At 39.0% G+C, this 24,190-nt stretch overlaps 1 protein-coding gene across 1 annotated transcript in view; it reads left to right on the top strand.

The window, feature by feature from the left end:
- The window catches only part of ITFG1 (integrin alpha FG-GAP repeat containing 1), a 71,641-nt gene that overhangs the window by 26,861 nt on the left and 20,590 nt on the right, over positions 1 to 24,190 (top strand). The window contains exons 9-12 of the mRNA XM_084215297.1: positions 9,398 to 9,492; positions 15,504 to 15,676; positions 22,258 to 22,408; positions 22,672 to 22,780. Coding sequence (XP_084071423.1) covers positions 9,398 to 9,492; positions 15,504 to 15,676; positions 22,258 to 22,408; positions 22,672 to 22,780 — 528 coding nt within the window. The remainder of the gene's footprint in view (positions 1 to 9,397; positions 9,493 to 15,503; positions 15,677 to 22,257; positions 22,409 to 22,671; positions 22,781 to 24,190) is intronic.

The raw sequence follows: 24,190 nt of genomic DNA on the forward strand, positions 1-24,190 counted from the left end.
TCTTCCCCTCCTTGACATTTTCTGTACCTCACAGCTGATGTGCCAGCTTTGCCATTTGCTAAAGGTCTCAGAGGGTTCTGTATCTCTCTGCTTTTGCTCTGCCACTTGTCATGAATTAACCGTGTGTCTGTTGGGCTCTGTCAGGCCAGACCCGAGCTTGGGGCTCTGCCCCTTGGGCTGCTGCCTTCCCTCTCACACCCACCTTTGTGCTTGTGCCTTACTTGTACTGCTGCAGTGCAAGCTTCTGATTTACTGATCACACCTGCCTCTTAACAAAACAAGCATTCTTTCAAAAGATCACTTTGTCTAACATTCTCTCCTGCTTCTGAAAATTTTATTTGAAGTACCCTTTCCAGCCATGAGTATTTACCAGTCATTTGAAAAAAGGGGGGAGCTTTGTATGAGATTCTGACTGAGAACTTCCAAAAGCAACTAATTTGGGGTAAGATTTCCTTTCTTAAACTAAGCACGTTGAACAGCAGCTATCAAGTATAAATTATTTGGCTAAGTGGAGTTGGAAAAACCAGCAATTAGGTGACTCATGAGAAGCTGGCACAGATGTTGGTATAATCTTAGTACCAAGTGTTCCTGAAGTACTGAAAAAAATAAAGATTTTTTTTTTTTTAATTAAAAAAATATGCAAATGTATGTTTGTATGCATCTGAAAGTCCAGTACATTTATATATATGTGTATGTGTATATATTTTAATGGAAAATTACATAGAAGGATGTGTGTATATATAAATACATTTATGGTGATAGAGTAGACGTTACACTTCATGGCTAAGTTGGAACCTCTGTAATAAGTAGCACTTCCCCCTGTTACATGATAGCAGTGATTTGTACATCAATCTGATCAAAGGACAGGGAACAATTGACAAATTTTATTGCCCTTTTAAAAATAAATCAGAAATGCTTTTTGACATCTATTACAAATGGCATTTCAATTGATTAAGGTGAGCAGAGTTGGACGCTCGAGAATTCTGCACTTATTTAGTTGCCACATTGCTCCAAACAAGTAAGAGCTCTTCATTATTACTTTTCCTATTCTTCTCATGTCACTATGGTAATTGCAGTGCAGTGGTTGCTATAGCAAAAATGATTAATCCTGCACTGTTGTTATCTGTGAGCTGGCAGAGGAGTTTTATAAGATCTGCTTGTACTGTCTTTAGAGGAAATCATAGATGTTGTCTAGAATCCTGATAAATACTTGTAAGTATATAGAGAGTTTCATTAAATGTCACTTAAATTACTAGGAAAATGTCATATTTTTAAAGAAATTGAAGGATTTCAATTGGACAATATGAAAATGACCAGTTTTTATAGCCTTAGATGAATGTGAACCATATTTTGGACACAATAACCTGCTATTTTCTCATTAATTTAAAGATTAATGACATGTTTTCGAAGTAGTGAGTCAGAAATGATTAGCACAGGATATTGTGCTGATTATACGATCCATTAATTCATTTCTATAGGAAACTGGTGTTGTAATTGGTATTTAACTGTGATTAGTTCTGTTGGATAGCAGAGATTTAAGATCATCCTTTGGTATCTGAGACTGTGAAAGTTTGATTAATCAGTCATTGATTTTGCTTAGTTAAGGCCAAGAACTTCGTTCTGGCCTGTATTTAAAGGAGAGTGAAAATGGCTTTTTGAAATCAAACTTGATCATGGTGTCCTCATAAGTAAATACGGCACAACTCCTCGTTTCTCTAGGTAGCTTTTAGCCAACCCAGTCCTTTATTTTTTAGGCACCATATGATTTCTTAGCTGCTGCCCTTTCTCTTCTGTAGGAAGTTTGCATTCACCCCTGCTATGCACACTTTTTGAGCTATGCTATGCTTTTTGAGCAAACATGGGTTGGATTTGTTAAAGTTCCATCAAAGTCTTTTAGAGACCTGAACTCAATTTTTTCTCATATTTAAAATCCACTTATCCAACTAATAATCCTAGGAGAATCCTCTCTGTTCTCCCCCCTACCAAGTAATTGAACTATTTCATGTATGTTAACTACTTGTATGACATGTGGTAGTAATTATCACTTTCCTTGTAGGAAATGATAGCTCATTATTGCCAATTAATTATGTTTAAAGAAGATAACATAGTGCCTAACCTTTGGGGGTTTTTCAACCTTTCATTGCACTGTGCCAAATGCATTTTGTTGAAAGATTTTTTTTTTTAAGTAGACCTTAATTATCCTGCAGCTGAATATAGTTCAAATGCACTGCTCTTCTGCTTGCAGTTGCATTTTATTTTGTACCTTTTAATTTTGTCTGTCAACTTTATTCTAACATCTGAATTTCTTTTTCCCCTCAGAATGTTGCATCCTCAAATGCAGTAGCAGTGTATCAAAGGGAAATTTTAATGGTACATTTTGGTAAATAACCCCTTAAGAAAAGCATTCTCCTTTGAGCACTGTGTTGTGAAAATATTCAGTGCTCCTGTAGTCAATGAAAGGATTCTCTAAGAAGCTTAAGATGCAGGGTGACAATACTTCAGTGTGTGAAATGCTCTGCATATGAGGAAAGCTGGGTTTACTGGGATCAGTTTGGGTGAAAAAGGTATGAAAGTTAATGGAAATGAAGCCTTCTGAGAGACTTTAGCTATGGAAGAGATTCTTTTACTACCAGATGCACTTCTGAAGCAGCAGTGTATAGAGAAATACCAAGTAATTGGCACTTGTGTTTTGAGTCTGTGAAAGTGTATTTAGGAGCTGAGTCTGTCTTCTTTGTTAATTTGTAACCAGCAAAGCTCTTCAGTGATACCTCAGTGTTTGAAATGCAGTTCCCAAACAGTGTCAATTTCTGAGGGGGGAAAATCAGGTTCCCGTATTTTGCCAAGGTCTTTATCTCCTGGGAAAATAACTGCTGTTGCTTCATATTAATTTTTGTCAAAGGGGCTTGAAACTTAAGAAGAACTTTTCTTTCTTTCCAACAATAAAATTGATGTAGTGCTGCATGTGTCACTTGGTTATCTGCTCCTTGTTGAACGACTTCACAGGATTGAATTTTTCTTTGGCCCTGTTCACGGTTGGTACGAGAGGACCCAGGCTGAGCTGACCCAAGGCAGTTCCACCAGTGGCTTGTCTTGCTTTGTGCTATCCATCCCTTCCTTTGGCAGCACCTGGAGCTTTGTTGCCATGGGAGCTTTGAACATGTGGAACATCACAGAGCTCCAAACGTACAGCCAGGCTTGGGAGTTTTGTTTTAATGTGAAACAAGCAGCTTTCAGCAGAAACAGCCCAGGAATTTTAGCAATGATTTTGTGTGGTGTGGGGGCAGTTCACATTGTATTTGCTGCAGTTTCTTTTCCCTGCTTGGATCACAGCTAGTGCTGGAATTTCCATTTGAGGCAGAAGGCTGCACTGTTGGCTCTGGTGCAGCCTGGAAGTCTCACTGTGCAGTTTGCTGGCACGCTGTGTTTAAGTGCTTCAATGCAGTGGAGCTGTGAATATGGCTTCTTTGGAAGGACTTAAAATCAGAATTGATTTACTGTGAAGGAGAGGGTTATGAGGATTTCTTTAATGTCCACAGAACTTTGAATCATCTGTAAAAGCTTTTTGCAGCTCTTTTTTGAAGTTATGATTCACATTTGCTAAAGGCAGCTGACATTGATTGTTTTAATAATGTGTAATTATCTTAGTAATTTATTATAACTGCCTCTGTCATGACCATCTCACTGAGCACCTAAAGGCACAGAGTGACAAAAGAATTCTAATGATTTAATTACTTGAGAAGATAAATTTAAGATAATCAGCTTTCAAACAAACCTTTATTTTATTTGAATATCAAACTCAGTTGTACTTATTGTTGGCTTCTTGCCTGCCCCAGAAGGGTATTGCTGTAGTACAACCCTGACAGGGCTTTTTTCTTCTTTTTCCTCTTATTGTTCTTCAGAACTGAAAATTGAAGACTCGTGAGAGAGGATATTGAGAACTGGGCAAAGACAAGAGGGAGAGATGTATGAATGAGAACTTTGTGGTACATGGAGGTTCTTCTTTTTATGTTCAGAGTATGAAAGCTGACCTTTCTTGGCCTGTATAGTTTATTTCCATTTCACCAAATAGGGTTAGAAAGGACCTCTACAGATCATCAAGCCCAACCCCCAACTTACTAGAAAACAACTTCTTTTCTATTTAACAGAACTTTAAGAAGTTACAGTGATCAGTCTTTGATCTCAGAATAACCCCAAAACGTTGGTTCCATTTTTGTTTTTAAAGGAGCAGAAGATTACACTGCAGCAAAAGTACAGAGCATTTAAATTAAAAAGGTTTAGATCATACACCCACCGAAAGCTGTCTTGTTCTTCATAGCTACAACTTTATCTTGCTGTATTATGAAACAGTTTTTGAGTGAGTGATCACAGAATTGTCATTTCCCTAGGTGCCATTTTCTTTTCAGAGCCCATGTAGATTCATGCTTGCAACGTACTTTCCAACAGTCTTGAACCTGCTGGCAAAAGAGCACTTTTGTGACACCTTTTTCTATGTTTGTTAAGGAATTTGAACATTGTGGTTGAGTGTCTTTTGCCTGGGTTTACTCATGCTAAGTAAGTTACAAGTGTGTTTGTTTTATAAGCACCTCTCTGATACCTCTGGGTTTGGGAAGAAGTTTCTGTGTGGAGCTCCTTTGACCATTTGCTAGTTGTGAATTCAGTTTAAAATGTGTTCTCAGACTGTAGTACCGTGGTATTGCTTTTGGAGCATCTAACAATTCTAATAACATTATGTTATGTTTAATCTGATTGACAAGGGTTTTTTTTGCTCTCTCCCATTCAAATTTACTTTTAGAACAGATTGAAAATACTTGATCTGTGTGAACATTGACAATCAGTGTTAAAGCTCAGCAATGTCTGTCACACAGCCTGTCTGTGCAAGGTGTGCTTCCAGGGACTGCACAGGCAGTGGCTTTGGGGGCTTGGGTTGGGCTGCCAGCACTTGGCAAACATGGGCAAGGTGTTGGAAAGAGAGCTCTTTGTCCTGGCTTTTGTTAGAAATACAGCAAACAGGCAGTTGTAAGTAATGATTCTCACATGATTTCTCACATGGAATAAGACTTCTAATTTTGTCTTTACATATTTAGACATAAGGACAGGTTTGCAGGTGATGACTACGTAGGACTGTTCTTTTTCTAGCCCTTTCCACTGCCTACAAGACTTGATCTTTATTAACCATGGAGTTATGCTGGATCACAATCAAGCCAGAATCATGTGTAGAGAACTTGCTCATTAACAGTTGAGTTTCTGTTTCTCTGTCAAAGGTGCTCCAAGCTGAGTGCTACTAGCACAGGACATTTGGAGTCTGGAGTGTTTGGACACACCTACTGCTGCAAATGACATTGAAATTACAAATAAAATTTCCACCAGTTTGGAATGAGATTTCATTTTTAAATGAAAGGCATAGAGTAGCAGACCCCAGGAACTGAGTGAAGATTACAGAGGGTGGAGACCTCTGTTTCCTAGGTAGACTTAGGCTGAAGGAGATTATTAAAGACATGCTATGCAAGGTATTTTTCATAAATTCTTGAAACCAGAATAGGTGTGATGGAATCATCCAGCCATTGTCACCAGGGCATGTTTTGTCACCTGTGCATACCTAATTGCACTGATCAGTTGTGCTAATGATACTCCTTTGAATTTCTGTCTTCCTTTGTGGAGGAATTTAACTTCAAGATGAGAGTTCAGAACTGAAGGATGTTTGTTTACATTGGGATTGAAACCAGGCATGAAGATAGGAAGTGTTTCTTGGATCCAAGGTGAAATTGTTAGGGAGTTAAAGCTCTTAAGTTAGCAACTGCTGGGGGTGTTTTTTGTGTGGTCTTCAAGGTCAGTAGTTTGCATTCCAGCAGGTGCTTCCAAGATGGAATCACGTAGAGATGAAGAAGGAAATATTTTCCTTCAAAACTGGAAAAGCTGCTGTATCGATTTGTTGGTTTCACAGTGTCTTTGAAAAAGCTTCAGAAATGCAGGAAGCATTTTATTTCTGGTTATAAAAGATGGATCTTTACATTGTAAGATGTGCTTTAGAAATAAAAACTGGAAAAGAAATAAGATGTAATATTATGATGGAGATGAAGAATGTTGGGCTTTTCTTCTTTTGATTGCTACTTTTCTGTAATATACTATTTGACTCATTGTGGATTTTCTTAAACTGTTTTGCTACAACTCAGAAGATAATCTTGTTTCATTGATGTCCTATTTACAGCTACATGTTCAGTGCTGGAGCTTCACTTGAAACCTTTTAAGTTTAACATTTGTTCTGTCTCTATTCTATTGTTTTTATATCTCATCTTTGTGATCTTTAAATTCAGCTGAATGAGTGTAAAAGAGGAAAATAAAGACCAAACAAAGAAAATCCAGGCTAACCAGTCCAGTCTCCATAGTATGGATACCTCTATCTGGGAAACTTTTGTAAGATGGATACAAGAATAATTTGAGTTGTGTCAGCTTAAGAATGGCCTCTCATCATGTTTTCAGGATGTTTTTTGACAAAATTTATTTTTAAAATATATCTTGCTTTTTTTTTTTAACTGTACTGTAAATTTTCAACATATTTTTCTTTTATCCTGAACTTTATTTTTTTAACTACTGGATTCTTAAACATCTGTTACACAGAATTGAAGAGAAATTGCAGCTGAAAACATGGTCCTGTAAGAGAAATTATGTAAATGGCCATTTATCTTCTGGTCAAAGGAATTCAGGAAACTCTGGCCTTCCAGTATGGAATAGATATCATAGTATTTTCAGTTTGCAGGGACAGAGGTGTGGTGTTTTGATGCATATTTGTATTTATTCATTCTTTGATCATACTGGATATTTTAATCAAATCTTGAGCTTGTAATTTATCTACAGCACCTTCATGTGGAAGCTGATGGCTTTGTGTGTAATTGTGTGCCTCCCTCCTGTCCTATGGACTGGTTATTCCTCAAAGCTCCCAGGGTGTTTTCATCAATGTCCTGCCCTACTCTGAGCATTTCCTACACACACTATCAAACTGAGTTATTGGTATAACAAGATGAATGTTTGCAGTATAAGTAGAATCAAACATTTTATATTCTCCTCTGCTCCATAGCATAATTTAAAATGAGAACATCCTTGTTCTTGTCCCTTTCTCAAACAAAGGAAGGTGGTTCTTTGTCCTTGTGTGTTATTGAAAAACTTCTAAAATCACTTCAGACTGAAACTTCTGTGGAAATGTATTTAAAATGTTAGGGCTTAATTTACATTTTATATTCAGAAAACATATATCTCTGCAACTTAAATAAACTTTAGCAAATCCTTCAATATTCCCATGGTTTATAATTTGCAAATTGAACACTTTCTTTCATTTAAGTTTAGAAAAAAACTGTAGTCCAACAGCATTTTAATCTGTTCATGCAATCAAAGATTCAAGATGATAATATGTTTTAATTGTTGTTCTTGAATGATGCAGAAGGAAAACAGGCACCTTCAGAAGCTGGTGCTGATTTCAGACAGATTCAATAGTTGCTGTGTTGATTTCTCTGTTCAAGAATGGGGATTCCCTTTCCCGTCTCTTTGGATGTGAACTTACTGGATTTCTATCACCTAGGCTACTTCACATCCTAAATTCTCTATCCTGGAGAAGAGAGCTGCCATGAGGATTTGGGAGGGCTTTGGTGGTGAGGTAAAGCAATTCATGAGGCAGATGGGATGTAGGAAGCCACTAAAAGTTTGGCTTTATCACTTGGAGATATTTGGGGAAGTCTGATATTTTCATCCCTCCTCCTCCCCTTATAACCCTCCTTTCCATCTCCCAACTTGCTGATGAAATAAGGGAGGGACCCAGAAATGCAGCTGCACAGCTATGGATGTACACACACCCCCAGAGGGAGTGCAGCCTCACTGAAGTATGGGCTGGCAGGCTGAGAAAGCTTTCTTATGGTGCTGGTAAAGTATGACAGGACCTCTGGGCTGGGGCCAGTTCTGGACTGGAAAATGAATAAGGGGTTCAGTGACAGGCAAATGATCTGGCTTTTGCATATTAGCTCAGGAGATTTCATCAAGCAAGTTTACAAAATCCACTTGCCTAAATAAGCTGGTTTGGATTTCTGCAAAACCAAGCAGTAGATGTGCCTGAGGCCCCTTGGTGCTCTCAGCACCTTTGTGGTTCATACAGAAATCTAGTTTGTAGCATGCTCATAAGCTGCATTTCTGAAACATCACACCAGTACAAATTTCATTTATTGTGGGATAGCCAAGCAGCTGTCAGGGAGCCAGACTGAGAGGATGTTTGTGGCTGTAACCTGAAATATTTTATAGGTGTAATATAGAATCCAGTGGTGGAAATGATTCAAGTAATTAATGTGCCAGATGAGGACCCCTCTGCGTTTCAGTGTTCACAGTGAACACTCTGGTTATCTCAAATGAAACACCCAGCTCCTCAGAACTGTACAGCCTAAGGGGGAAGTTGAAAAGGTGAATTGTTTTTACACTGTGAGCTTTGATTCCACGGGCTGGAGAAGTGGATTGCCTGAAATGTGCCTGAGCTGGGGGTACCATGTCATGGCAAGGCAGCTGTGGCTCTGGTGGGGCTCTCCATGCAGCAGTTCTTGCTGCTGCCCCTTGGCTCTCGTGTTCCTCTCCCTCTGGGCCCTCCCAGCCCTGCCAGGGAGCTGCCCCTGCTGGCCTGGGAGGAAGGCAGGGCTGCGAGGTCACCATGGCAACACAGAGATTTCTCCTGGAGTAGATAATGGACAGTAAATTATTACTTTTTTCCCCACTCTATGCTCTATGTGTCAGAACTCTAGATGCAAATAGTCATTGCTTGTTTAAATATTAAAAGGTCATTATTCTGCTAAAGGTTTTGGAAATACATGGATTAAAGGCTTTTAAAGAACATTTTTGAAAACCTGTAATTTACTCAAATTTGCCTAATTCTGTAAGCCTGGGATTTATTAGCCGTTGTGTTAATCAACTCCCCAGTGTTGTGTTTTGTGTGAAGTACAGATTAAGATATTACTTGTGAACTCATGACTCTTCCTAAAGTCTTGCTGACAGTGCAAGAGTTTAAAACTAGTTCAGAAAATTAAATAAGTTTTTATGGTGGACTTGTAATGGTGGATTGGTATTAAAGGTAATTTTTTTCCCAACTGAACACAGGGATTAAATTACTAAGGACTCACTCTTCTCAGTATGTCAGTAAAATTCCAAATTCTCTCAATATTATGGGTCAAGATGAAAGTACATTAGCAAAGGCAATCTTCAAACAAAAGACAGATTATTAGGTTAAGGATTTTGAACAGGTCTAGTTTATGTCTAGTTTATATTTTTCACATATAAAAAGGTGTAAATTATTCACAGCTGATTATTTCATATAAACAGGGTTTCTGGTTTTGCAGATACAAAGCTGACAGGCTTTTTCTTTTCTCTTTGACAGATGGGGATGGACAAAGTGAACATTTATTACCAGTCTGTGAAGATGAAACATGTCAAAGAAGTGCCATCTACCTAACCAAGCTGGGACTGGACCAGGTAATGTGAATTTGGAATAGCAAAGACAAAGCAAAGTACTGTGTTTATGAAATTATATGAAATAGAAATTCTTCAGGAAAGAAATGAAATCTCCTCACCTTTAATTATACACAGGACTTTATTGAGTGTGTTCCCTATCTGAAAAAATATGGGTTTGGTGAAAGAGCCTTTATTTTAAACAGCAAAGAATCCTAAAGATTCTCACCCTGCTAGAAAAAAAGTATTAAACAGTATTTGGACTTACCTAGAAACGTTAAAGCAATTTTCCCTCCCTATTTTTAGAATGACTTTAATTAAAAATGACAGTATCAAATGGCATGCAATAATGACTTATTCTGGTCTAACCTTTTAAAGAATTCTATCTGGAATACTCTTTTCTTGCACTCATCTGGAGGTGATGCAGCTTTTTTCTTTTGAAACTTTTTCTGTTTTCACTTCTGAAACAGTGAAAAGTATCATGTCTTCATTCTGCAACTTTTCCCATGTGTTGCATGCTTCCTTCAGGTAGAAATCTATTCAAATATGCCAATTCTTATATTTATTTGGAAGTAAAAGCTCTCATTTCACTGAATTTGGTCATTGTGAGGTCAGATGATAAGCTTTGACTCAATCAGTTACTCTTTGTAAGAAATGATAAACATAAACTTCGTGGCAACAGACTGGAATAGATTCTGTTTAGCAATCACTTTACAGTTTGAGGGAAATAATAATGGGCCCTTGTAGTGGGCAGAATGTGTTTCAACAAGGGGATAGTATCCCTTGTGGAACTGGTGGGGAATCTGTGGGAAACTGAGAAATTGCAAGACTATTATTGAAAAAATAGAAGACTCTGTATCTCCATTGTCTTTTTTTTGTTTTTGCAGTAGGGTTTTGTGGCTTATTTTTTTAGTTAAAGGTGTAGCAACAAATTATTGTTTTCAGAATTTCTTTTTTTTAATAAGAAACTGATCTCAAACCTGGAAGACCTCAAATGAGATTACAGTCTTATGAAAAACACTTTGCCTATTGGGCCTGGTTCTGTCTTTCTCCTGCTTCTTTGCTGTTGAATTTGATAAAACCAAATGAGAAACAGTTACTGCAGTTCCATGATGGTGTGTGATGCTTTGGGATGAAATGCATGAAAGTCAGAAATACACATCTGTACAATTAGTGGCTCTAAAAGTTACACTGAGGAGAGGCAGGCAATGGCATGTTGGGCTTTGGAGTTGTACCAGTAAGATCCTGCCTGTCAGGATATTTCTCATTATGTCTTTGGCCCAACTGGATGGCTACTGGAAAGCCAGGCCAAGCCAGGAGAATTATTTCAAGGCTAACCTTCCATTATAGGTTTTAATTTATGTGATACTAGTTGGGGGGGTTAAGGGTTAGGAATATCTCAGATTTTTTTCTTTCAGATGATGGAGCAGAAGTAAAGGCCAACAAAATACACGAGTGGCTTAAGGAGATACAGACCTCCTAAGGTTTTAAAGGAATGTGAATGTTTCCATAGCAACAGCAGAATTGCTGTCAGATCCAAGTGGAATCCTATATGCTGTTTCAGATTGTGGCAGGTGTTAGGACACCTCAGACTTCTTTAAATTCACCTGCAATAGCTACAGTCTAATCTGGGAAATGTTTTGAAGTCCTTGGTACTGTTTAATGTAGGAACTCAAGATACTGTGATATTCTTAGAGATGACTAATTCTTCTTTAATTTTGCCAAGTATTCAGTATGATTTTTCATTTGTTTCCTGAGGCAAACACTATTATTTCAGTCCCTTCATCTGAGAGTTTCTTTGTGGGCTTGATGATTCTTATAACCTTTTTCTGTACAATAGAAAGGTTATAGCTTTGTTCCTCTTGGAAATGGAGCAGGTCTGAAGTAGAACACAGCAGTGCATCCTGCAGCAAAGCCCAGGTCTTCCTGGTGTCATTCTCTAGGCTAGAGAGGGAGGTGACAGCATCGATTATCAGCTGCACTCAGTCAGTGGCAGAAGTTTTTCCTCATTCCTGTGTAACAGTTTAAAGGGGGAAATGGATTCAGCTGCTGTAGTTTTTATAAATGTCATATTCTGCAAGATCCTCTCATCATTTCTAAGTTGCTTGTCTTTCTGAAAGCAGCTGGGGGCTGTGAGCATTGAAAACATGACTTTTATTCCTTTGGTTACTTTTTTCTGTCATTCTGAACTAATGCTGTGGATTGTCACCTTCTGGGCTTTGAACACCATAAGTTAATGGTGTAAAGCACAGTAATTTCCTCAGCTGTTAAGGGATTCAGGTGCCCTTTCCATGCACTGAAAGCCTAATGCATGCTGAAATCCTGTGAGTTATTTGTTGTGTGCAGCTGAACTGAGAGAGGGAGCCCTGTGATACTTCTGGTGCTGGGGCAGCTCTCTCAGGCCACTCCTGATGCTCATCTTTGGCATTCCCAGAAAATGTATTGGCCAGGAAGGGGCTACTAATTTCCCAACTTTGTGACTCACAGCTGGCATCCTGCCTGTGTTCTGTGGCCGGGAAGCAGCAGCTGGCTGGAGTTGGGTTTTGTGCTTCCTGGGTTTCTGTCCATAATTTAAAAATGGAAACATGTTAATCCCACAGGCTGGGCTCAAAGACCAGCTCACAGTCTTTTGAGCAAGAGAAGTGCCTTCCCCAATGTATGGCAGAGTGTGGACTTTGTAAGAAATGAGCCATTGACAGTGACTGCAATGAGCTTTACGTTTTTCTCAAATCCCCACATCTTTTTCAAAATGAAAATGATGCTGTTTTCACAGAGCAGGAAAGCATTCTCCATTCTACTTCCTGAAAAACAAATGTTTGAAGAGTTTAAAATTTTCAAACACTTAAATATTTTTCCTGTATTATCCTACAAATCCTTATTTGAAGGATCCAAAATATCTATATAAATGTTTTCAGTGATGTTAGCAGTGATGCTATGCAGAAGAATTTAACAGAAAAGAAAGAAGTTAATCTGATGTCTCTGACTGAATTTTATGTGTTCATTTAAAATTTCTTTTAAAGTACACTTACTCGATTTTTTTGTCTTTCTCATTTGAGCAGTGTAGGAGAAATCATATGATCAGAAAACTGGAAAAAATAGCTTCATGTGTCCTCATTATACCCTCCTATTTCTATCTTAGAAATTAAAAAATTAGTTTTAGTCTTTTCCTAGTAACACAGAAACAGAAAATATGAAGCATAAAGCAATTTGTCTGGATTATCAAATACAAAATAAGCAGGAGATTTATAATTGTTGACAAACACATTTTCATTTTTCTGCCTTTTGTACTTAACTATATGTCCCGAGGCACAGGAACAATTAATGTTGCATTACATTACACAATAGTGGAGTTTGCAGTAGAAATCTACAGAAGGAGTTCCACCAAAAGCATGGATTACTCTGAGTTTAAACTGTCAGTAAGGCACAGCTGGTGCAGGGATGTGATCTGGTTATGCATCAAACAAGGCTGATGTTCTGGAATGTTACAGAGCTGCTTTTGGGAAAAGTCCCATGGCTGCTGCAGTGGCAGGGATGGATTTGCTCTGTGGTGTCAGTGGTGCTGATGCTTGGTAGCAATAGGTGGTGTTGTGCTCACCTGTTGTTTTGTATCTTATTGTAAACCTTAGGAATGTGAAATTGCATTCTATTAATCACTCTGAATAGAGTAAAAAGAGAAACAAATTTGTATTTCGACCTAAAAATTCATTTTTAATTTTGTCTCTTTAAGATAGTATTACCGTACCTGGGAACATTTAGAAAGTATATGATGGATATAATTGGATTTTACTGCAATGACTGTGTGAATGATACCATGTAAAGTAAAAGTTCTATTATATTTCATGGTTCTGATTTCAATCATTGTTTTTCAAAATTAGACTATTTTGCAATAATATTGTTTCATCTGTCTTCTGCATGACAAGTAAGTGCTAAGAAATCCAACCCTCTGAAAAATTTTGCTCAGGGTAAGAGTATTGTCCTTATTTTCTGTTTCTTAGATTTTTCCAAGCCTTCAGCAACTCCAAGTAACTAATTAGACATGTGCATGCGGTGGGTGTGAGGGTCCAGGTGTGTTTGATGTCAGGTTGCAGTTTGCAGCAGGTGTTGCAGGTCAGGGTTCAGCTCAGAGCCATGGCACATGCTGGGTGTGTGCAGTGACAGGCAGGACTGCCCCAGGCTTCTCAGCCACCTCTGGGCTGCACACAGCACCCACCTCAGTGCACTGCTGCAGCCATTTGGGGGCTTCTCTCCTCTGCCTGTGGTTGTTTGTGATCCCAAGGGAGCAGTCAGATGTCACACACAATTCCCATGTGGCAGGAATGTTGCTGACCACTGGATTGTGCAGCAAGGGAGTCTTTCCATGGCAGGATATGATTCCGGTTCCTGAAACAGCTAAATTGAGGCTTGGGTGAGAGGCATGTAAGATCTGTTAAGTGCTTTTGATGTTAGTGATAGTGATCCTTTAAGATGGCACACCTCTGTCCTTTTGAAGGCATTGTCAGTTAGTTGACATATAAAATTACTTCTGACTTTTAAAATGACACTGATGTATTTTTCTGTAGCATTGAAATGTTAACCCTGGCACTTCAGCTTCATACTAACTTGCAGAATTACCTTGATTTTAATTAAGATAAACTTTTATTTAGCACCTCAGCAGTACTTTGGAAAGTAAGTGTAGATGCACTCTATTTCCTGTCCTGGAGAAATTATACTTTGCATTTCTTTTGTAGTTTCAGTTTGATACTTTAATCTTAATTTCTTATCAAACAGTTCAGTATCTGATGCTTCTGGGGATATAAGGGAGGAATTGAAGCTCTTGAACTTCTAAATATCCATGAATAATAAAATTGTTCAAGCTGAAATGAACCTTAGGAGATCCAGCCTTCTGCTTTAAACAGGAGCAAACTGAATTCAGACCATGTTGTTTAGAGCTTTGCCCAGTCAGATTTTGAAAACCCCCAAGGACAAAGATCCTGCAACTTCTCAGGGCCTCGTTTGCTGTTTAATTAGGTTGTTTATCTCTAGTCAGAACCTCCCTCGTGTCAGTCTGACCATTTTCTCTTGCTCTTCTGCCATGTGTCACAGCAGAGAGCCTGGCTCCATCTCCTCAGCTGGCTCCTTGCAGGCATTGCAAGATTGCCTAAATCTTCTGCTCTCACAGTCCCTGTGCCCTCAGCCTGTCTCTGAGGAAATACTCAGTGCCTGACCATCTTGTTGACCCTTCTCTGAACACACTCAGCATTCTCAAATCCTTTGTGAACTGTGGGGCACAAAACTGTGCACAGAATCCAGATGCAGATGAACAAGTGCTGTCTTAAAAGAAGTCCTGGGTCATCCTGAGCAGGAGCACAGGCAGCAGCTCCAGTGCAGAGCTGGTTTGCTGCCTGAGCTGCTGTGCCCAGCTTTACCTTCCTGCTCACCAGGACCCTGCCCTCCCTCAGGTGAGCTGGTACCTAGCCAGGCACTGCCCAGCCTGTGCCAGTGCAGGGTTTTACTCCCCAGGGCAGGGTGTCTGTAGCTGAGTGTTTGCCCATTGCCTTTCTAGAGCCCCTCTGAATGGCCATCCTGTCCTGCAGCATATGACAGTATCCAGCAGTTTGGTGTTGGCTACAAATCTGAAGAGGCTGCATCCATCCTCCAGCTTTAGTGATGCCTATTGCATTGCCTTGCAATTCCAGGGGAAAAGAAGAGACTCAGGATCTCATGGGCCTGATGGTTTGGTCTTACCTACATTTAAAGATTAGTAGAAATTCCAGGCGAGCCTGAATTTCAGTTAAGGTGTTCCTGAATGTTTCCATATTCTGGTTGTCTTCTTACAATCTTAACTATATTTTCCTGTTCTGGAATAACTGAGTGCATAAAAAATACTTCAAATTATTTTTTTCTTTTGGTGACAGAGTTAGGAAATAATCCTTACTTGTGAATGGTTAAGAATCCTGATGAAGTGGTGTCAGATGTTTTAAACAGAACTACATTGTTTAAATAAATAAATTTAATTTCTTTACCTAGTTGTTCTTTTTTTTTCTTTTACTTTACAGTGGATTCCAGTTTTGCAAGACTTCAGAAATAAAGACACAGTCTGGGGCTTTGTACCATATCAAAATGACAAATCTTCAGCAGAAATTTCATTTCCAATTACACTTCACATTGGAGATTACAATATGGATGGCTACCCTGATGCACTTGCTATATTGAAGAACACTTCTGGAAGGTAATGCAAACCTAGAAATAAAGCTATCAGATTCATGTTCAATCATCAGGCATAGAAATTACTAACTTTAGTGCATCTCATTCATTTTATCAAGTGAACAAGACTTTTGATCTCTGCTAAGTGTTTTCTGTTAACCCAAGTGTGCATTTACATGCTACATTCAGAATGCATACTTGTATAGGCTCAAACTGGGACTCTGGGTGGGGAATTCCATCAGAGACTGGAGTATGAGGCAGCATCTTAGGCACTCCTCCCAGAGCTCAGGGGCTTTCCTTCCCCACATCATCTTCTGTAAATTCCTGACTTCAGCTGTCAGTGCTGACTAGTAACACCAGGCTGCTGAGAGCTGGGGAACCTGTTCTGTGCTGTCTCATGGAGTGAGCACTGACTGGTGACTGCTGGAAAATGCAGTCAGTAGTGGTTTGCCCTTTTTGAGGATCAGGAATTTACCAGTGATTTTTACATTATCAAAGAGAACTGAAAACAAATAACACACACACACCCAAGCCCCTCAAAAAAGAAATTTCTAACCCTTCTTATTAAATTTTTCAGTATAATCTTCTCATCTTCCTTTTTTTAAAATTTTTTTCTTCACTGCTTGCTTTCCCAATACTTTCTACTGCTACCATCTGGTGCTAGGTGGGAGAGGGCATGTGGGGATGCTCTCAGGGAGCCTGTTGTACACAGAGGAGTCAATGATCCATGTAAGAGCTGACCTGAGTAGGTGCATTCCCGAGCTGCTGAGCACGTGCTGCCGGCTGATGGGAACAGAGCAGCCTGGGGGCAGCTCCCACCTGGCACCTGGGGATGCTCTGCTGGCATGTCCTTATCTTTACCTTGAAGTGCAGCAGCACGTTTGCATGTGAACATGCTTCTGCTTGACAGTAGGGATGATGAATAGACTTGTTTACTTGGGAGGAAAGCTGAGAGCCCTAGAGACCACACTGCCAGGGAAGCTCGGCAGAGCCAGGATGTGTGCACGTGAGTGCAGTCTGTCTGTGCTGCACAGCTGACTGCCATGTCTGCAGAGATGGAACCTTATCTGTGCTGTTCCCTTTTGCTTCATGTCATCACTTGTAAAAGGCATTTTAACCCATGCTTTGTCAAGGCTTCGTGTCTTCCTTACTTCAAAAATACTTGCACTAATGCATTACCAAGCAGAGTAAGTCTCTCGTACAGGTGTACTTTTTATCTTCCTCTACATGGTATTTTGAATGATCTTGGGTGCAGGTTCATAGTTTGAATGTACACTCAATATGGAAAACAAGTGAAGACCTCTCTTCAATGCTTCTGATAGTAAGAGAATTTGGTGCTGAAGTCCAAGAAGTCAGTTCAGGTCTTCTAGTGGTTGCCTGAACATGAGTCACCCACTGACATTTTTGTGTTAAAACTCTTCAGATAGTGGCACACCTAAAAATGACCCAGTTTGAAGAGTAGCGTGCCTGTGTTCAGCCTACATGATGTGATTCATGACAAGGCTGTGAGCAGCTGAGCTCTGTCTGTACCTCTGAGCCTTAAAATAACAGCAGAGCAGCTGTTTCTATTCAGACACGGCAGACGAGAAGGAGGTGATGCTGTTAGGGCCCAGAACTTGCCAGGCAAAGTTAAAGCACTCAGGCCCTGAATGTCAGGTGTTTCACTCCAGACTTTCCTCAGCTGGGACTTTGCATCTTCTATTCAGCAGCCTTTAAACAGAGACTGTCAAGCTAGAACCAGCCTTCCCTTTGCCAAAGTAGCACAGTGACGTGGGAACTGTAAAGTTGCTGTCTTTGCTTTTGCCTAAGCCTCAGAAATCTTCTGTTTTGAGCTGTACTGTCATGTATATCCTGATAGCTGGATGGGCTGCATGAAGATGTATGGAGTTCAAAAATGTACTTGAAGCTGTTTTAAGTCTTAGGAGCCTCTGGCTGGAGTATAATAACAGCAATGTAATGTCATGTAAAATCATTAAACAGTTTGTAAATAGTTAGTCCTGTAGAAGCCCAGAAGTCAGCTATGTCTTGTTGCAATGAACTACTGTGATAGACTTTTATTCTCCTTGCTTCTGAATTTATTTGCTTATTCACTTGAGTGCATTCAAAATTATTTTTAAACTTGACATCAAAGTTGAGTGACACAATAAGGCATAAGGACTGAAAGTACTGGCAGATGATTTGACAAGCTATTAAAAAGGAGGTTCAAAAAAATGAGGAATTCTGGCAAAAACAGAGTAAAGTAACCTAAAAATCAAGAAATACATTGCATGTTAACATTGTATCTATCCAGTATTTGTAGAGAAGTAATGGAAGCATGCTTTGTAGTTCGGGATGGGAGCAAAAGTCACTTTCTTTACTCTTGCCATGAAATGTCACATTCAATAATAATTCATTGGTTCTGAGAGACTTAAGTAAATACTTCCTTTTAAAATGTATAACTGGGTCACTGATTGGAGAGAATTAAAACAGTGCGGGAATTAAATTAAAAGCTGTCCTTAAATTAGAGCAAATTAAAATGAAAACCTTATTTAATCGATTTTAAACACTTCTGGATCAAGCTGTTTATTTCATTCTCTGAAGCCTTTCATGCTACATCTACAGATCTAATTTCAGTGATTGATTACTGTGATTAAATGATAAAAGCATTTTTGTAAACTCCTGACCTCAATCTGTGCTATCGTTTAGGAAGCCTGGTTTCTACTTGCTGTCTGTAATGTAAAGAAATTAAAGCAAGCAGAAACAATTTTGTTCATCTGAAGGTATACCAATACATGATAATGGAAGAAAAGGATTAAAATCAATTATATGCCTCCATCACAATTCAGGAAAATACTTTCAGATCAAATCCTTACAAATCCCTACAAAAGACTGAAATAAAGATACCACAGTTGGGCATTATGTTGGTGTAGTGTCCTGCCCAGTGGACGTGTCAGGAAAATGATCAATGGCTTCAAGTATTGCCACAGCTGTTATAAGACTCTGCTGTTTCATCTCCTGCCATAATCCTTTGATTTGGAATTACACTGTGTAATATTCTGACAGTGTAGAGACATTCCTTACCAGAAACAACAAAAAGGAGTCTCACTTGTGGTTGCAGGTATTGGGGGAGGTTGAACCTTTTGAGCATTTATTAAGACTCAATAAATTCCATCAGGTACTCAATAAATTCCAACAGGTGAATGTGCTAAATGCACTGTAGATCCTTACATATGTATCTGTTCAGTCTGAATTCTTGTAACTTTTGACTTGAGTCAAAACCTGCACATTAGAATTCAAGTCCACAGGTTTTTCTTCAGGCTAGATATATACATGAATTCTGTATTAGAAATTGTGTGTGTATATAGAATAATAATAGGTGAAGGGATTTATCAGTAGTTAGTAATTGGTTCAGCTATACCTCCTGTCTTACCTAAATGAATTCATTTTTTCACATGCTGATTTTAATTTGACTCTGGGAACATTGGAATTGTAAGTACTGCATGTGAGTTTATAAGCAACTATCTCCCATCTAATTAGATGAAAGGAATTTTGTTTAACAATTGTTTCCAATTAGACACCAGTAATTGGCATCTGGCATTACAAATACGTAATCTAAGTCTTTCAAATACATTTTTATTCAAAGGGAATGTTTTTTACTGGCCAAGTTGACTTTACTGTTGATAACAGTAAGTGAAACTTGGAGACAAAAAACAGCTGGAAATGGAAAGTTGAATAAAAAACTTTTAAGTATGATAGACTTCTAGAAAGTTTTCTAGGTGTTCATGTTCAGTTTTAAATTAATGTATATATATTAATCCTTTATATGGAAGGACTCTTATTTGACCAAATTATCTCTTCCTAAATCATTATTAGTCGTCACTTGTCAGAAGGAAGGTTGGATAGAGGACTTCTTTTAAATGAAGGATTGATGAGCACCTTGTAATTGAGCAAATCTAAAAAACCAGAGGCAAATTCAATTATTCTGAATGTCTGGAGTAAGATAGTGGTGATTTAGATGTCCCTGGTATTACTTTAAATGAACTACCCTAAAACTGACAGCATGAGAGATGTATGAAATTAGCAGTAAATATTTAATTCTAATTGCAAAGGAATATGTTAAAATAAAACTAAAATAAGTCTTCAGTCTTTCTTTGGTGTTAAGCCTTATTAAATCTCCCTTTCCTGCAGATGACTTTGGTCAGAAGGTACCAGATTGGGATATAATGTACTTTGGAATAAAGCTGTATGTAGTACACGATTTATCTGCAGCTGTGTATTGGTGTGTATAGCTCAGTATCTGAAGTGCTGCAAATGGCTTGTTAAGGGCAATAGGCTGGTCTTGGTTCAGAGTTCTTGTGCTCTCTCTCGTAGCATTGAAGCTGAGTTGTTTGGTATTGACTGTTACACTTTGTAGAGCATTTTAGCATTGATTTTTTAGGTTTTACCATTACAGGAGTGTCTGTCTTTATAGGCTTTCAAGGACATTGCTTTGTCATTTTAAGGATGCAGATGATTATCGTTGTTACAGGGATATTCTTTCTGATGGGAACTCTTCAAAATTTTGTTCAAAATAATAGGAAGGTCATAAGCTTGCATTTACTTATTATGGTATGTATCAGATATGAAACATGGCAGTAGATGCTTTGATTCTAGGGCTCCTTTTGTATCACAGGCCTAAATCATAGAAGAATTCAACTGGCAGCTCACAGGCCAAATCCAGATCTCTCCCAGGAACAACCTGAGCAGCTGAGGAGGCAGACAACAGCAGGTTCTCTCCCCTCTGCAGAAAATCAGGGCCTGCAACTCACTGTTCCTGCAGCATGGCCTGCACAGCAGCATTTCCTCCTCCCAGGCTGACATGCAGCACACAGGACAAGGGATGCTACATCTATTAATTAATTCATTTCCTCTACAAGAGAGCTCTCCCACCGTGCATTTCTGGGTCTTCAGCATCTGTTTAGGTTTTGAGATTGCTTTTTCTTCCTGCTGTTTGTCTTCTGCTTCTCTTGTAGATACAGAAGGGTGAAGGAAAGTGGCATTTCCATACTCAGTGCCACTTTGATTAATGTTTTTCTTTTTTCTCAGTTGTAAGGAAAGAAAATAAAAAAGTTTCCTGTAGTTAATAAACTACGTGTATCTCTCCATTCTCAAGGCTTCTTGCTTAGACTTGAGTAGTGTGCAGAGTATAATGCAAACGTGAGTCTTTCATCTTTTAATTATCATCTAAGTAATTTCTGACAATTTAAAAAAATCTGAATGAGTCTTTGAGTCTTAAAATGAAAGAGTCTTTGTAAAAGTTTGTCCAAATTTTAAAAAGCTATGTTGAGATGATGAAAAAGAGCAATTGAAACAAGCTGCTTAGCTCAGCTTGTCACCTTACCTTGGAGTGGGCTATTCTGATATGGTACTTAGGTAATGCATGAAATGAATGTGAGCACTTAAGAATTTCAAGCTGTGATTATGAGTTCTCAGATACAGATAATGCAGCACCTTAAATATTGCAGATGACCTCATTTCCCTTTGGCCATAGTTAATTCAGTGATTTGCCTGAGGAGAAGTGCCTGTGTGTGCCTGTGCATCCTGGATGCTGCTGAGACACAGGAGCCACCTCCCTGTCCCCACAGAGCCAGCAGCGTGTTCAGGGTCACACTGAGGACGTGGTTCTGGCTGTTGCCCTGGGCTCTGACAGCTGAGCTGCCTTTACAGAACACTGCTCTGGCTCCTGGCTCTGCCCCCAGAAGGAGAGGAGGAAACTTCATCTGTTCCCATTGCCGAGGCAATGAAGGATTTTAGCAGGCTCCCAGGATACAAACCTGCCTGAAGAGTTGGACTTGGGTTGGTAAAGTGTGAGATTTTCCCAGTTCCAGAAGCACTGGTACATTATCAGGGAGAGTGGGAGCCTTGTGTCTCCCACTTGACCCAGAGGCACCTATTGGATGCTCTTAAGAGGGGAGATTTTTCTACACTAGCCCTGGCACTCTGCTTGGTTTCTACATTTCTTGTTTAGTTTAGCACCTGTCTTTGTGTTACGTGTCAGCAAGTGCCCAACTTGGTTTGTATTGCCCTATTTTTACTGCACTTTAGCAGGTTGGGTTTTGTGTTTTGTATTTTGCTTGAAACCGTGGAAAACCTACAAATAGAGGTTTGGTTTAATCTCAAATTTGCTTAAAACATGCACTGTGTAAGAAAAAGTGTTAATGGAACTGGGATGGGAAGAAGCTGTCATGCAATAATGAAAAAGCATGGATATGTTTTAAATAATGTTTAAGCTGACAGACTGTGGAAGGGATTAAGAAAAATGGCCGATAAGTTAATTTGTAGTTTTTTCAGAATAAAGTAAGGATATGTTCAGTCCTTTGACTGAATGGTTAAGTTACTCCTGTTGGTTTGCATCCATTTATTTCATGTTTTCATTGTTATAAGTCAGGCACAACAATGATTGTAGTTTTGTCTGTAAAGTTCACATAAGTACTTAGGGATTTTTCAAGCACGCAGTAGCTGCTGGCTGAGCTTTTATTACATCTAACTCCAGAGCACGTAAACTTTTTAATTACAATATTTTTAAGTTTCTGTAATTAAGACTTCTCTCAAGTTGGTTTATGTATTTTATATATGTATGTTTTACAGCAATCAACAAGCATTTTTACTAGAAAATGTCCCGTGCAACAACGCGAGCTGCAAGAGCGTGCGGCGCATGTTCAGGGTGTTCTGGGAGCTCTCAGATCTCAACCAGATCAAGGACGCCGTGGTAGCCACCTTCTTTGACATCTATGAGGATGTAAGTGCTGCTCCTCAGCCCAGTAACAGGCTCTGGGTGTGGCTGTGCCCATCTCTGGGCCCTGCACAGACCTTGCCTGGGCAGCCTTGGATTCTCCTGCTGAGCTGTGGATGGCCTTCTCCATCCCAAACTGATTTTCATTATATTCATAATGTTTGAAAGATATTAAAATCAATAGAAAAGGTGTAAACTTTGCTGCACAGCAGTTTTTCCCAGGAGTAAATAAGCATTCTAATGTAAACTTGGGATTTTTTTTCCTCTAGGGAATCTTGGATATCATTGTGCTAAGCAAAGGCTACTCCAACAAGGACTTTGCTATCCATACTTTGAAAAATAACTTTGAAGCAGATGCCTATTTTGTTAAAGTTATTGGTAAGTTATCAATGCATAATGAAGTCAAAATGGGATATTGAGAAGGATGTGAATATTTGAGCCTTTGCATATGAAAACCTTATGGGAATGTTCTGTACCTGTGCCATAGCAAGCCTGCTTTGCTGGAGTTCAGGTGTGTGTGTCATGTGGGAAGGATGCAGAATCACCTTCCAAAGGGGCTGGTTTCATTTCAGGGACTCCTGGCATGGTGTGTTGTGCTTACACTGCATGATCTGTTCTGAGGGTCGCATCCCTGTGGGAGTCAGTTCTGTGTTTCAGCCCAAACGCACATGGTACAAAGCACACCTTACCCTGAGAGCACAGAGTGGCCATGAACATGGCCAGGGTGTGTGAATTAATGAGAGCTGGTTTCAAAGGCTTGACTTACATTACAATATTCATAATTAGGTTTTTAAACTGCATGCCCTTCTGTGTTCTTCAACTGCAAAGGCATTGAGCTTTGAGCTCATTTCTTGTCTGTCTTGCTTGATTTTTTGAGAATGAGTGAAAAATGAGGCTCTATGGGAGCCTATGGATGGAGACAAAGCTCACTAGCAACAACTAGAGGTTCACCTTCAAAAATTGTATTTGCCTTCATGTTATTTAAATGCATCCAGTCCTCTAAAGCACACATTCTGCACACCATAAGAGAACAGAACTGCAGCTACTGCTGGGGGCTGATGCTATTATTACTTTGTCCACAGCCTGAGCTTTGTTCTCATCGTGATAGTGTTTAATCATTTATCATGTTGGTGGAAGCCTTCTTTTAAATAATACCATGTATCTGTAGTGTAATTCACAAAAGCATGCAGAAAATCCTCTGGGAAAATCTTACACTTCACAAAGCCATACCAGAACTATAATTGTGTGATATTTTAATGGGGAAGAGAGTAATTTGCAACATGCTTTTTTGATTCCCTCTGTGTAAATCTATCTTAAAAACTGGGGCAAGCCTTTTTTTAGCACCCTTTTAGGGTGTGAGTGTTTTTGCATAGAAACCCTAGGAAATAGAATTAATGAGTGTCTAAAAATATATTTTTACTGTGATACAGGGGAAAGTATTTCTAACAAAATGTGCTTTGTGTGATTTAGTGTATCAATAAATGCATTGAGTTCACTTATTTGGCATATGGACAATGAACAGCTTTGCTCGTTATAACTGATGTCAAATATACTTGGCCAGGTAATTTGTTCCAGGAGTGAAACTGAACAGCAAATTTCAGTGTGCCCTTTTGCATCAAAATGGGAAGAGTTGGATCCACTTCCATACTCACCTATGTTTAATGGATAAAATTAAAGCTGTAGTGTTAAAAGTCTATCTATAGGTGCATATAGTCTTCAAATTCTGCTTTGCCACGCACATTTGTCTTAACTGTTCAGATATTGGGGGGGTTTGGACTGTATAAAATA

The sequence above is a fragment of the Fringilla coelebs genome (assembly GCF_963513975.1).
Source record: "Fringilla coelebs genome assembly, chromosome: 14".
Lineage (NCBI taxonomy): Eukaryota > Metazoa > Chordata > Aves > Passeriformes > Fringillidae > Fringilla > Fringilla coelebs.